Raw genomic sequence first — 16,379 nt, forward strand, 5'->3', positions numbered from 1 at the left:
ATAGTGTCACAAACAAGCAGTGGCTAAGAACAGTGACATTCAGTTTGCGACGACAAAAACATCTCTTCAAATAACAGATTACCTTACTTGCTGGTGAGGTTTTCTGTTGTAGCTGTGTTTTGCGATTTTCCCACGCCTATTCATTACCCACCAGATAAATTTATAGGTGGTGTAACAGCGCTGGTATGGCGCTGAAATGATAAGAGAACTAATACCATCTATCTCTCTATAGCCTGATGCCATATTCCTGGATGGGGTGGCAGTTTGTCTTTGAGTTTGTTGTTTTACGGAAAGGGGCACCATCCCTCCACCAATCCACTTCTTGACACCTGGGGAACAGAAATAGTTCGCAAATATTTAATGTTCACTTAAAAAAAAAAGTATATATGAAAACGCAAAACTGTATATACAGTACTGTATATTCTAAAAGTATAATGGACGTTCTTGCAGGCAGCTTTCTTCATCCTTGGCCTGGGATTCAGTATAGCGAGTGTGGTGTTGTGTGGGGAGGTGGTGGTGAGACGGTGGAGGGTGAGAGCAGACGGGGTGCAGGGCCAAGTGCAGTCACAGGGGGCAAAGGTTAACGCGTCCTCTCAGAGGTTAGTTACTTTATATATATATATATATATATATATATATATATATATATATATATATATTGACATGAGAAAGCGAAATATTTATCACTTTCATGGTTGTGTACTTGTATTTATTATCAGTTGGCGCCTTCTCACCCTCATTTGTAAGTAGGAAATTTGGGTTAGGATGATGATGATAATGATGATGATGATGATGATGAGGAGGAGGAGGAGGAAGAAGAAGAAGAAGAGGAAGAAGAAGAAGACAGCGCTGATGATGTTACAAGATACGCGTGTACAGTAACTATAACCAACATTTATCTATCAGCATTCTTGCTGAGCCTTTATCATTCTTTTTCTGTGCCTGTCCTCCTCTCTTCCTATTTCTCCCATCTTTCCTATCGCTTCTTATTGCTTTTCTTTCCTTTACAGGTGGCTTTACATTGAGTGACAAGCCAAATGGTTTCCTGTAAGCCGAGAAACCACTGACAGCGCTGGGTGGTAACCATATAACCAAACCATACGTACTCCCTACGTGTCAGCAAGTGGGTTGGTGGAGGGTTAGTGCCCCTCCCCGTAAAACAACTAACTGTCAAATGGCCACCCCTTACGGGATTATGGCGTCTGGCAGTAGACAGTAGTTGATAGATTTTACTCGTATGGCTTTAAGTGGATCAGCAGATTACTCTTGTTTAGGCATTCCTGCAGAAGCCACATATTGTTTTTTCATTGTCATTTTACTTATTCAGGTACTTTACTGTTTGTTTTATAACCCATACTTCACCATGCTTGATGAATAATATTATATTCTAATACTCTTGTCATTCTTAACTGACTGAGCATTTACTCATTATACCTTTTCACCCTAACGTTTCATCATTCTTACCGGCTCTTACATTTATTCTCACACCCCGTCTTTCTTAGTAGATCAGCATTACCGACCCCAACGCCCATACCACTTATCTGTCTTTCTACCTATCCTGTCTGTCCTTCCGCTTATCCTAATTATCATTCTGTCTGCCTTATCTATCCATTCTACCAATCTTGTCTATCATCCTTCCAACCTTACCTATCATTCTGGCTACCTACCAACTCTGTGTATCATTCTGCCTACCCAATCTATCATTCTGCTTACCTCATCCACCATTTTACCTACCCTGTCTGTCCTTCAGCCTTCCAAATCTATCATTCTGACTACCCTATCTGTCATTCTTTTCAGACATTTTTCACCTTTTTTTCAATACTTTCACGGTATCTTTTTCATTTTTTCAGAGTGTTAAGACCCATCAATTTCCAGTGAGACGCATCTGATTGGCAAGCTGCAGGAGTACGTGTGTGGGTCTGAGAAATGGCCACTCGGAAAACAAGGAAGGAAAAAAGAAGGAAAAAAAAAAATGTATAAACTGATTTTATTTTATCTGTACTGTAGAGTCTGGTAGTTGGGAAGTAGATGACACTTTGGGTATTTTGCCTGTCCAGTAGTTTATACTGTAATCACAGCAAAGAGTCCATTACACACACACACACACACACACACACACACACACACACACACACACACCAGTAGTTTATACTGTAATCACAGCAAAGAGTCCATTACACACACACACACACACACACACACACACACACACACACACACACACACACACACACACAGAACACCCACTTATCACACACAAACGACGGTGTAAGTAATTACTAAAAAACCGTCAGCTAAGTTTAATTGTAGAACTTAAACTCTAGAGCTGTAGAATATGCACAATAAAAGTAGCCGATAATCTACACACTCTATTAATAGTAAATATATGCCAGTGGACTTACCATGTTTAAGATGTATTATTCTCCTGAGTATATTTACGCCGAATGAGGATGGTGGTGATGGTGATGGTGATGGTGGTGATGATGATGATGATTATGATGATAATGATAGCAGCAGCAGCAGCAGTACTAGCAGTAATACTGTAGTAGTATAAAAATAGTAATAATGCATCTTTACGTTGAATCATCGATAAAATAAAGCATACGTCAAACAAGAACACCGTTTTAAAAATTCATGGCCAGGACAGTTCAAGTATTCTGTTCCAGCCACATTGCAGAGTGATTCCTGTTGACGCCAGATGCTCTTGTTCAGCAGTGTCATAGGAGCCCGAGAATTAAAAACCCCTCGCATGTTACCGATGCAAACTAGGCTGAAGTAGAAAAGAAAGAAATTACATACAAGAGAGTGTTAAGGTGAAATATGCGAGTCAAGTACCGGTAGCTAAGGATGCGGCGTTATGAAATCTACAGTACTGTGCAAAGCCATGTCCCAACGTAGCCAAAGTTCGTAGGCTACTAATGTTAACCAGTATTATCTGAGCTAATCAGATATATTTTTGCATTTACAGGTATCTATATCAACAACTGAATAAGACTTTAACAAGGCTGCAAGCCTTAATAGAAGTATCATTGCCTTTGGCATGGGTAGCTGTATAACTATTACTTATCTTTGTTTTTCTTTGTAATGAGGATAGTTGTTAATCTTTCTCACAGCTCAAAACCTTCAGATTCAGCGTACTCTTAATTTGTGGTTCCTTTGGAATTAAACCTCTCTATCAATTAACAAGTGAGGTAAATGGACAGAATCCATTTTCGATCTTCAGAAATCAGATTTAAGCAATGAATGAAGACACAGGAGAGAAAAAATTCCCAGTACTTTCCCTAAATTGGATTGAAGAATGATAGGGCAATAACCAGGATAGGTGAGAATACTTCCCAGGTGAGGGTTCGATGTCGACTTCATGCTCAAAGTGCTTTGTCAACTCGCTGAGAAAGTCAAGAAAGGGAAGATGCCTTAAGAACTTTAAAGAAATGATGCTGAAACTAGCTCTTGTTCTTGGGTAAGAATGTGATGGCTAAGGCAACCTCCTGAATAAAAAATGGTACGGTCAGTCCCGTGCGCTTCTCCTGCGTATCCTGTCCCGTCGCTTAGCAACCATAAATAAACAGAGCAGTGCACTAGATTCATTTCTCGAAGTGTCCAGTGCTGTACTGTATATTTTGGAATTTCACAGCAACAAAGCTAAATTAATCTGTCACCAGAACGAGTGTAGAGATTATTAAATGACTTTCAGATTGTATGGGCAGAAGACAGAAGATGAATAACATTATACGAGCTAAGTGCCTCGTTTTAGGTAAGTAGGAGTGCGGCCGTTCAGTAACAATGTAACCTCTGTAAATTTCATATGTTCTTACAGATTTTTACTGGTGGCCAAGAAGGTACTAGTTTAGCTGTGCTTTTCTTTGCATGAAGATTAATACCACCTTAACAAATATCTCAGGCTCCTATTATCCGCTTCCAGCTGTAGTGCTAGATAGAGCTTAGGAGACCCAGTGCTGTACAGTACCTACAGAGGCTTATTCTCATAAGGTGTTTTTCCTAGCAGTAGTTGGCATTCCTTCCCATTTAGCATTGAAAGCAACTGTGTTGAATCGTGAGGAACAGTTAAGCATAAATACTGTAACTGTTATTTGATCAGCAAATTAGTAATGAAATTACTTTTAATGAGGAGTGCATAATAATGCTGAGCTTTAGAGTACCGGGTAAACGAAGGGAAACACTAACCTTTGTTCATAATGTTAAGTGTAATACTATTTGTGTTCAAGGATATAGACAACCCCATGGTAGTTTTTAAAAATCTTAGAGCTGTAATATGGAAAATATATACCGGTACTGTAATAGTTTTTTGGCATATATATATATATATATATATATATATATATATATATATATATATATATATTTTTTCATTCATTCATTGCCAGACGCCATGTATCCCAGACGGGGTGACCAATGGCTTAGAGTTAATTGTTTTACAGGGAGGGGCACTAATCCTCCACCAACCCCACTTGACATGTATATATACAGTATGTACATTTATATAAGTACCCTCGTGTCCAGTATGGTATTACAGTATTGTCAGACAGTACTGCCGTACTGGACTAAATCCATGCTGGACAAACAGCAGACCTTATGTGAAAAATGAATAATGTCAGACAGGCCTTGAAAAAATCCCCCCTGAATTCAACTTAACTGCATTTTGACACAACTAAGATTTTACCAACCTTTAAGGTGAGTGGTGATGGGCTTGGGGGGCAAAGGGGGAGGGGTATCCAAGGCTCAAGGAGGTTCTACTGATCCCCTGAAGGAGGCTCTTCAGGATCCTGAGGAGGCCTCTCTGCCTCAACTACCCTCATAAATCCCTCTTAGTCACACACTGACATCGTTGTTTTCATCATCAAGGGGAAGTGCAATACTACAATGTGACTGGCACACAACACGAATCACGAGGAAGGCATACTAGACTGGCGTGGCAGTACTAGAGAAACATTCCTTGGTGTTTGCAATCTTCCCGCGCCTGTGTGGGTAATAGTACTGGACACAGAACATCAGTACTAAAGAAGAACTCTTTGGATTTGGCCCACTTTGCATGGGCGATCCGTACTAGCCCAAGAAATCCATACTACAGTAATGAATTACAGTATTTTATTTTTTTGCCGACTGTACTGGACGAGAATAGTACTGGACAAACACGTACTGGACTCGAGGATACTGTATATATATACTATCTATCTATCTGTTGCCAGACGCCATAATCCCATACGGGGTGGCCATTTGACTCTGAGTTATTTGTTTTACAGGAAGGGGCACTAACCCTCCACCAACCCACTTGACACATAGGGAGCACGTATTGTTTGGTTATATGGTTACCACCCAGCGTTGTCAATGGTTTCTTGGCTTACAGGAAACCATTTGACTTGTCACTCAATGTAAAGCCACCTGTAACAGAAAGAAAAGCAATAAGTAGTGATAGGAAAGATGGGAGAAATAGGAAGAGAGGAGGGCAAGCACAGAAAAAAATTGATAAAGGCTAAGGAAGAAGTAGGCAGCACTACATCAAGTGAGTGGATGATGGTCGCCACCACCTACCACTTATATATATATATATATATATTTGCTTATTTATTTTCCAGGTGATAGCACCGTGGGCAAATCCTCAATGCTGCAGACCTTCATGTCAGACACAAATCTATTCCAAAAAAATTACAACATGGTAAGCATTTTATCATCACTTGCAGCATAACTTCAAGTGTGGGAGACTATAAGTACTTAGGTATGGCTAAACTACCTGCCATATTTGAAATGTCATGGCTCACATTGTATGACCTACTGTACAGTTTGGTTCATAGAATGGCATACACTTCATTTAATATTAGTATGAAATTACAGTACTAATTAAAAAAAAAAAAAAATCCTAAATGAGAATATACTCAAATAGACCCCTGACTCTCAAGATGTCAGTGAAGATTATGAACCTCTTCAAAATTATTATTATTAATTTATCATTATTATTACAGTAGAACCTCATTATAACAGACTAGCTGGGGCCCAAGCCATACCCAAAAAAGCAAATTTGTGATAAAAGCAGCATCCAGACTTCCCCCTACTAAACCGCACTTTTTCTGGTATCTCAGACATTAGTCAGGATCGCACCAACAGTTTTTAAACTGTTTTCACTGTCATTGCAGTACTGTACTGTATTATATATTCACTGCAGTAATCAAATGGTATGATATATATAATAATCCTGTACTGTACACTGATGAACATGTATTTTATTTACTTTATTGTGGTAAACAAAGCTGCAGTGGTCAGGCAGTCCGGACCGCCTCTGGCTTTATTGGACTTTCTCCAATATATAAGAAGTTAGTCTGTTCAGTTCCTCTTGTCCGATAAAAGCGAATTCCCATATATTGAAGTCCGTTATATCGTTTTACTGTACTTTTTTTTTTAGTACCATACCTGTATATGTTAAGTAATAATGTACTACAGCTTGAACTCATTTCTTAACTTGGCAGTCACCGGAATGGCTTTACAGTCTCTTGTGTATGAGATGAAGCCAAGAATTAACCAGGCTTTAATGTGAGTGAATGCATGTGTGACCCATTTGACTGGCAAGTGATTACCATACTGTGATTGATAATTCCCCAGCTTTTCTGTTTTCCAGTTTCTGAAACTATCCCACCCGTGGTATGAGTGTGAAAGAGGGTACCGAACTAATATTAATGATTTATGTGGCCCATTTCATTGGTCAGTCTGTACTTTTATACTTTCTCTTTCATTGTTTTTAGCCCCTGCCCTACCCTGTGTATTAGTGGGAACAGGGTTGGAATGATGTTAATAATGATGAATAATGTTGAGTTGTATTATAGGGTTAGGATGATGATGATGATGAGTTTTATTGTCTTATGCTGGTGGACAGACCCAGGGGGTTGACATAATAACAAAGCTGATCAGCGTGCCAGACACTCAGTCCAGTGTGGAGCTCTACCTTTATGACTGCTCGGGGAAGGACTTCTATCGAGGCATGGTCACAAAAATGGTTAGTATATACAGCTCCTTATTATCAAAATCAAAATCATAGGGGTATTTGCCTTCTTAGTGTGACTGGTAAAATATATGGTAGAATACTCATTGATAGGGTTAGGCATATGACAGAGGAGCTAGTTGGAGAAGAACAAGGGGGATTTAGGAAGGGAAAAGGGTGTGTAGATCAGATATTTGTTCTAAGATGTTTAGTGGAGAAGTATCTAGAGAAGGGAAGGAAAGTGTACGCTGCCTTCATGGACTTGGAGAAAGCTTATGACAGAATAGATAGGAAAGGTATGTGGAAGGTATTAAGAATATATGGAGTGGAGGGGAAATTGTTGAGTGCTGTGAAGAGTATGTACGAGGGAGCTAGGGCTACGGTGCGAGTGGATGGTGAGCTGAGTGAGTTCTTTGATCTCAGTGTGGGACTGAAACAGGGGTGTGTAATGTCTCCATGGCTGTTTAATATATACAGTATATGGATGGGGTCGTTAAGGAGGTACAAGGTAGGGCAGTGGATGTGGGGGTGGCCCTAATGAATGAGGGTGAGATTTGGAAGCTTCCGGTGTTGCTGTTTGCTGATGATACAGTATTGTTGAGTGAAGATGAATGGGAGTTGCAAGGTTTGGTGAATGAATTTGGGACAGTGTGTAGGAGGAGGAAGCTGAAAGTTAATGTAAACAAAAGTAAAGTTATGGTGTTTGAGAGGATTGAAGTCACAGAGTGTGCAGTGAGGTTGGATGGTGAGGATATGGAGAATGTGAGTGCATTCAAGTACTTGGGTAGTGTGATGAGTAAGGATGGAACTTTGGGGGATGAAGTACGTGAAAGGGTACAGCAGGGAAGGAAGGTTGTTGGCACACTGAAAGCAGTGATGAGAAATAGGGAGGTGAGTATGGAAGTTAAGAAGTCACTGCAGGATGGTATTGTGATCCCTACCCTGACGTATGGAAGCAAGGCGTGGACCTTGCAAGAGGGGAACAAGTCAAGAGTGAGAGCAGTGGAAATGAGTTACTTGAGAGGAGCATGTGGAGTGACATGGAGGGACAGGTTGACGAATGAAGAAGTGAAGGAACGTTGTGGGGTAGATGTGGATGTGGTTGAAAAGATTAGGAGAAATACACTGAGGTGGTTTGGACATATGGAGAGGATGGAGAATGAAAGACTGACTAAGAGGGTGTATGTAGGTGAGGTGGAGGGGGGGAGAGGGAGGGGTAGACCGAGGATGAGGTGGAGGGATGGAGTTGAGAGGTATATGAGGGAGGGGGGGGTGAGTTGGGGGGAGGGGAGTCAAATGGTGGGTGACAGAGTGACTTGGAGGCGTTTTGTCTGCGGCCACCGTTTGCGGGATTAGGGCGTCGGGCTATAGATAGATAGATAGATAGATCCAGTGTGAAGAATCTGTCCAGAGTTGAGTGAGATCATCAGCATAGAAATGAAAACATAAATGATAACAGCCTAAAGGAGTTAAAAAGACATGTGGTGGATGGACAAAGAACATACTGTAATTGGGTTTTTGTATATAGATAAGTTTGCCAAAAAAGAAAGATTTATGTTAATAAAATAACATTCTTCTTTATTTCCAGAGCAGCCATCCATCCCTTGTGATCTTGGTATATGATGTAACCTCAGAAAACTCCTTTAATTTGGTGACAACTTTTTATGATATGGTAAGTTACCAAGTATCTCTATAAAAAATTTGGAAAAGATGGGATGAGACTATAAATTTTATTCATGGCTTTGTACAGTACTGGTACTGGCAATTTAGCTGAATAACTGAACTGTATCTTTTCCAAGATGCCTTAATCCCTTAAGGGTTGGCCACACTCAAATTGCCTCCATGTTGCCCTATTCCCCACCATTTCACTGCCCTGAACCCAACTTCAGAGTATAACTTAGTCATTGTTTTTTTTTTTTAATGAGCAAAACCCTTCACTCCTCTGTTTCCATTTCCTCACTCACTTTTACCAGTTATTTTAAAAGCAAATGAGTTATTAACATAAGCATTATTTAAAGTTATCATGGAATCCTAAGTGAGCCCCACATCTCTCCAGTATAGTTTACCATGTTTCCTGTTCATTTTAACTGTGATGCAAACAGATCAGCTCAGGAAGCTATCCTAATTCAGTCTGAGCTGCAGATGTATTTAGGTCTGTACTCTTGTCAGTTTAGGGGGTTTCTTACATCTTTTCCTTTGTGACGTATTTTGTTTACTACACTTTAGTATTCTCTTGTATGATTTTTATATTTTTATATTTTGTTTTACATCTTTTTAATATCTCATTTCTTGTATGTTATTTATATATATTTATTATCAGCATAATTTACTTTGGTAACATCGAAGATGATACTGATGTGACACAGACAGAAATGAACTACTAAGGAAGAGGTGCTGGTAAGCCTCCTAACTCCATGCAAACATGATCCTTGGTGTAAGTTTCTGCAGTACTGGTTGCTGGTTTCCAGGTGAAGGCCCAGGCAAAAGGTGAAGGTGTGAGGGGTGTGCTGTTTGCCAACAAGACTGATCTCACCAATAGAAGGATCATTAGCCCAAAGGCTGGACGAGACCTGGCGCAGAAGCTGGGACTTATATATTTCGAAGGATCAGCAGTAAGTAAAGGAATTTGCATTACTAGTGTACTCTTGCCCATACTTATTGTCCTTTCCTTTCATAGCTTAATTAATTCAAGAGTCTTCGGTTTTTACAATTCATAGCTTGCATGCCTAACTTCCAACATACAATTATCAGGTAAGTTGTTACAAAACGAAAACTAGTAGATACCTAACACCTGTTTGGCAGTAATCCTCCTACCTTGCTTGCCTGAACTTCAAAACAGTTGCCAGGAAACTTGTATTAAAACTAATGCTTATCTAACTCCTGTTTGGTACTCAGTCTTTCATCTTACTTCACTCCTCAAAATTGTAGGCTATTATTCCAAGTGCAGTAGGGTAGATTTTTAGTGGCCTGTATTATTTAGAGTATTTAATACTGTATTGTAATTTAAAAAAAAAATATTGTAATTTGGTGTATAACAGTATTCTTACAAAGCTTAGATACTAATCTGTATTTTATTTGTACAGTACTATTACACTTCATAAGTAGTAACTAATGCTGTACCCTTATTGTGTTAATTTCTCTTCACAGAAAGAGCAAAAAGGACTTGATGAGCCTTTCTTCTTCCTCGTCAATGAATGGTTCAAGTTGTACACTGATAAAACCCAGTCATTCAAGCTCTTAACTTGAAGCCTTAACAATGTCCTAAGTGTTTGAACACCTTATCATACTATACATGTGTATTCAGCGTTTTAAAGTATATCCAGTGCACAGGGTTAGGTCTTTGAGCCAGGATTTGGGGGCATGAATGATTGTATGGGCTATTTCACTGACCATGCTTGATTGTTTTCCTACATTTGTACTTTTTCATTCCCTTTTTTTCTGGATCCTACCATGCCCCATCCTTAGGTGGTAAAAAAAGGTAAAGATGATGATGTTTTAATGTGGTTTATGGAAAAAAGGTTAGAATGATGATGATGATGATGTTGCCAAAAAAAATAAAGATGCTTATGCTTATGATATTGCTGAGTCAATTAGGTAGACATCTGGGGTCCTGTTTACCACATCCAGTTGATTTTTCCGTCAGAGAGGTTCTGTATAATAGCAAGAGCTGCAACTGATATTTTACTGGTGTTGATAATCATGTGTTCCTTCACTGATTTTATTTCAGGGACAGAAATGAAAATTATATATCTGTCTATAGCCAGATGCCACAATCTCGTACGGGATGGCCATTTGTCTTTGAGTTAGTTGTTTTATGGGGAGGGGTACTAAGCCTCTGCCAACCCACTTGTTGACACATAGGGAACAATTCAAAGTACAATAATCCCTTAACTATCCGACACAGCAGAGCCGAAGGCATGTTCAGGTACGGATGAAATTTGGACGTGGAGCAATATCCACTACTGTACCTATTCCCAACCTACTACCCATACCCAACCTATATGTACAGTACCCTTTCTAATTGTGGCAGTATTCTCCAGTCTTTTAGCTGTATTAAGACATTAAAACACACATGGGAATATCCAGTATTATGCAAGACACTAAGAAAACAATGCATAAACAACAAAAATCCACAAATACGCTACCTAGTACAAGCAACCCCCCAATTTTGCGGGGGTTAGGGGACACAGACCCCCGTGAATTTGGAATTTCTTCGTAATTTTGATGCACCCTCCAAAATGCCCTAGGAACCATCACAAGCCCTTAGAAACCATCACAAGAACCTAAAACTGGCTTAAAACAACACAAATATATTCTGTACTACTGTACAGCACAGTGCAGGGAGGTCCCGAAGATACGAGCAGTTGGGTTCCATTTGGCATGGTTGTATAATGAATTCTCGTATAACGAAACACGTACTGTAACTAAAGGTAAAATATTGGTTGGGTTCAAGGACCCCATCAAAGGGAAGTTTTCAAGCTAAAATATACCAAACACAACAAACATACCTATATTACTGAACTGTAGAGAAAGCAACCTGAAAGAGCAAATAGTATGCAAATAACATGACTGCACAGTAGTTAAACATATAAAATAAGCATAACACTCATCAATAGGTGGTAATGTGTTGGAGGTGAGTGAGCAGCGTTGCCAGATTCCCAAACCCATATTATCGTACCCGGCACATTAAAATTATCACTTTTTGATCAAAATTATCACACTCATAAAAATAGGCATTTATTCACAGAAATCGGTAATTACTGTGGCATTAATATATTTATACGTGGAGTGATTAATTAATGTTATTGAATTTGTTTAACTGTTAAGTACCTACCAGATTATAATACTGGTTATTGTAAGAGTTACTACATCCTACTGTTGTACTAGTCGTACAGTAGACTTGTTAATTTTGCAATCCCTGATTTATTTTTCAGCTTATGAAATTATGAAAGTTATCACATTATCGCATGCATGCTATCGCACATCACAAAGTGTGCCAAAATATTGCATTTTGCGATAATTATTGCACGTCTGGCAACACTACAGCTAAGCAGTCGTGCTATTTCTCTCCGAGGTTGAGAAAAAATGGCGGTGACTGCGTTTGTTGGGATGACTGAGTTAGAATCCTCCCACCTCGCCCAGACTGAATGTCGTATCATTGGATTTTCGAGATTGTATAATGAAAATAGTCCCTTATTTACCCAGGTCGTATCATCGGTTTCTCATATATCGAGTGGTCGTATAACGGGACCTACCTGTATACAATTTACTTCAGTAAGAAATAACCTTTAAATGGGTATGATTATAAGAATTAAGAGTAATTTTGTTGTTGCTGACTGCCACCTACACTGCAGCAGTGTGCAGAGGCCTAAAAAACCATATTTGGGATCAGAAAACACCATAAAGTATCACAGATATTTGCTGAAGTACTGTATAAAAACTTTAATAACAAATAATCATTTAATGTACCGTAAGGTGGTGTGAACTTGGGCAGTTTTGACAGTTTTTTGCATGGCAAGTTGCAATATAAGGCACTAATGCGAAATGTTGTATGTCAGCACCAGCTTATATGTGAGGACTTTCAGTGCATGCAAAGTAAATGTTTCAGTTCACAACCATTTCCTTGTCGCAGCACAAGAATTAGGATCCGAGTTCATACCACTGCATGATATGAACTTGGATGCCTCTTGTATGACCTCAACAGTCCTTGATTTATTCATCAGCAGTGAGAGCAGCAATTCTTCTGTGGGTTTTGGACACCATGGTAGGACTTTGGACACCCTTTGGCTTTTTAAAAAAAGCACAGCTGAAATCCTAAGCCTTCAGGGGGGTACATGAAAGGAAAAATAGGACATAAATCTCATGGTTGGAATACAAAAACTTTAATGCAACTTTGCAAGAACTGATTACTTGGACATTGTAGCAACTAAGACCATGCATTAACATTAACATCAAACATCGTTCAAAGTTTAGAGTCAATAGCAGACTCCTGTAGAATCTGAATGATGTCCTCTTTTTCAGTATCATTGCAGTCATCAATAGTTGGGTTTACAAACATAGTAGTGCCAGCAGCATGTTTTAAGAACCTGACATGGATTGATGGTGTGACACTTTTAATTACTGCAGTGAAGTGCCTATATTGATAGGTTCCCATTTTGGCTGCCTCCTTCCTTTTGGGGGCTACCTTCAAGTGTCTTCTCCAGGTGATCACAATATGCCTAGAGCTGATCCTTAGAAACTCTGGCGCAGTTTGGCCTAACATTTTCTGGCATTAGGAGTTTGAGCATGTCCTTTATGATAATGTAGGAAAGAACGCATCCAGTCTACCCCTGGAAGGTTGTCCTTGAATCGCTTAACAGTTACTTCCCTCCCATCTAAGTATGCCTTGAGGAGGTAGCGGAGGTCCATATGAGAGGGAAGCCCCAGTCAGGCAAAACAATGATGTGCTTCACAAGGAGCTTCTCCTCCTCCTCACTACTAATTGCCAGCTGCCCTTCCTGCTTCTTACATGGATTCCAGATACATGGGCATGGAGAGTACTTTTGCTGATGTACTGTGTTGCAGCTTCTCTAACACTTAATTTTCCTGTGCACACATCCTTAACTGCCTTCTGAAAGGTGGATTCGGCAGGTTTTTCTTTGGCCTGCCAGCCACTGTCCTCTCTTTTATAGCATCACACAGAGGTCTTATATTCACAATTTACTACAAAAGAAAGGAAAACATTTGTGTTATAAACACTAAAACAAGCATTCTGTGTGTGTCCAAATCCACACCACAAGGTCAAAAAATTTAAATATTTAAAAATAATCATTGGTTCTGCAAGCTGCAAATCATTAGCCATAATATTTACATAGCAATTTCACTGATGGTGAAAGAATAAAAAACCATGGTCACTAATTCCAGTATGCTCCTCATCTTGTCTGACCCAAGAAAATTTTCAAGCCCTTAAAAAATTGGCTTTTTAATCACCTCTTTAACCCTTAACCGCCGGCTGACGTGTATAACAGTCACGATTGTGGGCGCGGAGCAACGCCGGTTGACGTGTATAACCGCAATCATCTTCCCCCCACCCTTTGAACTTTAACTTATCCTTACTCATCGATGGGACCACCTGGAGACGTGGGGATACTTTCATTTGAAAGAGGAAGAGTTGGTGATTCTTATGTATCTTTAATTTTTTTCTCTAGCTGTTATAGTTTGGTAGATATTAGGGTTTTAAGTAGGGGTATTTTTTTTCCGTCACGGATATCTCCCGTAGGGAGGGGCGTGCAACATCGGAAAACCCCCGGCGTGTAGGGGTTAAAGGTCCAAATGTCACCATTCTGAACACATGCAGACTGGCAAAGATGTTCATGGTAAGTTACTTATTTATATAGCTAAAAGTGTATGCTAGTACATTCTATCTATCTGTCTATCTATTGCCAGATGCCTCAATCCCGTTTGGGGTGGCCACAAACAAATTGCCTCCAAGTCGCCCTGTCCCCCGCCTTTTCACTGCCCTGCTCCCAACTCACACCTCTCTCTCTCATATACCTCTCCACCCCATCCCTCCATCTCATCCTCGGCCTCCCCCTCCCTCTTCCCCCCTCCACCTCACTCACATACACTCTTTTCGTCAGTCTTTCACCCTCCATCCTCTCCACATGGCCAAACCACCTCAGTGTGTTCCTCATAACGCTTCCTATCACATCCACATCCACACCACAACGCTCCTTTATATCCTCATTCGTCAGCCTGTCTCTCCATGTGACTCCACAGGCTCCTCTTAAATAACTCATTTCCACTGCTCTCACTCTTGACTTGTGTCCTTCCAACAACGTCCAAGCTTCACTTCCGTACGTTAGAGTTGGTATCACAATACTGTCATGTAGTAACTTTTTCACTTCCATGCTCACTTCCCTGTTTCTTATCACTGCTTTCAAAGAACCAGCAACCTTTCTTCCCTGCTGTACCCTTTCAAGCACTTCACCCTCCAAACCTCCATCCTTACTCATCACACTACCCAAGTACTTAAACGTACTCACATTTTTCAGTTCCTCACCATCCAGCCTCGCTGTACATTCACTGACTTCACCTCTCTCAAAGACCATCACTTTACTCTTCCCTACATTCACCTTTAGATTCTGTTTCTTACACACTCTCCCAAACTCATCCACCAAGGCTTGCAGCTCCCCTTCGTCTTCACTCAACAACACAGTATCATCTGCAAACAACAGTACAGGGAGTTTCCAAACACTATCCTCTCTCACCAGGGCCACTCCAACATCCACTACCCTACCTTGTACCTCTTTTATTACCCCATCCATGTACAGATTGAACAACCATGGAGACATGACACATCCCTGTTTCAACCCAACTTCAATGAGAAAAAATCACTTAGTTTACCATTCACACGCACTGCAGCTGTCGCACCATCGTACATACTCTTCACAGTATTCAACAACTTCCCATCTACTCCATATATTCTTAACACTTTCCACAATCCTTGTCTATCCACCCTGTCATATGCTTTCTCCAAATCCATGAAAGCCGCATACAACTTCTTTCCCTTCTCTAGAAACTTTTCCACTAAAGATCTAAGAATGAATATCTGATCTACGCAACCTCTTCCCTTCCTAAAGCCTCCCTGTTCTTCTCCAACTAATTTCTCTGTTCTTTCTCTAACTCTGTCAATAAGTATCCTACCATACACTTTTCCTATTATACTAAGAAGACAAATGCCCCTATGATTACCACACACTTCTTTTTCCCCTTTTCCTTTGTACAAGGGAATAATTATACCTGACTTCCAGTCCTCCGGGACTCTTACCTTCCTCCCAGGCCATTCTGCATATCTTCCACATCCATTCTACTACTATCTCTCCCCCATGCTTCAGCATTTCACCACACACTCCATCAATTCCTGGGGCTTTTCCCGATTTAACTTTCTTCATTGCTTCTACAACTTCTATCCTACTGATTTCTTCCTGTCTTCTCACCTCCCTCCTTCTCCCAGCCATTCCCCAGCCACTTATACTCGCATTACTTCCATCCTCTATGTTCAGCAATTCCTTAAAGTGTTCTCTCCATCTGCTCACTTTTTCTCCCTTCTCCACTAGTAATCTACCATTTTTGTCTTTCACTCCCCTGCTAACTTTACTTCCGCCCTGTCTTACTCTTTTCACCTCTTTCCAGAACATTTTCTTACAGTCCCTCCACTTTACACTCAAATTCCTTCCAAATTCCTCATCCACTCTCTTCTAACTCTCTCTTACTAATCTTTTCACCTCTCTTTCTTTCTACATATAACTCTCTCTTCCGCCTCTCAACTTCTTCCACGCCCCTATTTCTCATCCATTCATTGTATGCTTTCTTCTTTTGTGCCACAGCCTGTCTCACCTCTTCAGTCCAC

At 40.2% G+C, this 16,379-nt stretch overlaps 2 protein-coding genes across 2 annotated transcripts in view; both read left to right on the plus strand.

Annotated features, from left to right (window-relative positions):
* LOC145412857 (glutamate receptor ionotropic, delta-1-like) overlaps nucleotides 1-1,878 on the plus strand; it is an 18,435-nt gene extending 16,557 nt beyond the window's left edge. The window contains exons 14-15 of the mRNA XM_080282657.1: nucleotides 451-599; nucleotides 1,851-1,878. Of these exons, the coding sequence (XP_080138783.1) occupies nucleotides 451-599; nucleotides 1,851-1,878 (177 nt within the window). The remainder of the gene's footprint in view (nucleotides 1-450; nucleotides 600-1,850) is intronic.
* Nucleotides 1,879-3,584: 1,706 nt separating this feature from the next.
* On the plus strand, nucleotides 3,585-10,486 carry LOC145412846 (intraflagellar transport protein 27 homolog). The gene is made up of 6 exons (XM_080282645.1): nucleotides 3,585-3,754; nucleotides 5,595-5,674; nucleotides 6,884-7,003; nucleotides 8,577-8,660; nucleotides 9,457-9,600; nucleotides 10,136-10,486. Exons 1-6 carry the CDS (start codon nucleotides 3,700-3,702, stop codon nucleotides 10,232-10,234), a joined length of 582 nt encoding a protein of 193 aa, XP_080138771.1. The 5' UTR covers nucleotides 3,585-3,699; the 3' UTR covers nucleotides 10,235-10,486.
* Nucleotides 10,487-16,379: the final 5,893 nt, after the last annotated feature.

The sequence above is a fragment of the Coenobita brevimanus genome, chromosome 94 (genome assembly GCF_032717465.1).
Source record: "Coenobita brevimanus isolate Jiangsu-jjx chromosome 94, ASM3271746v2, whole genome shotgun sequence".
NCBI lineage: Eukaryota > Metazoa > Arthropoda > Malacostraca > Decapoda > Coenobitidae > Coenobita > Coenobita brevimanus.

Excerpts from the sequence above, each read along its gene's own strand:
- LOC145412846 (XM_080282645.1), top strand. The coding sequence starts at position 3,700 with ATGGGCAGAAGACAGAAGATGAATAACATTATACGAGCTAAGTGCCTC. Across the intron at positions 3,755-5,594 it reads AGCTAAGTGCCTCGTTTTAG|GTGATAGCACCGTGGGCAAA; the intron begins GTAAGTAGGAGT and ends TTTATTTTCCAG. Across the intron at positions 8,661-9,456 it reads TGACAACTTTTTATGATATG|GTGAAGGCCCAGGCAAAAGG; the intron begins GTAAGTTACCAA and ends GCTGGTTTCCAG.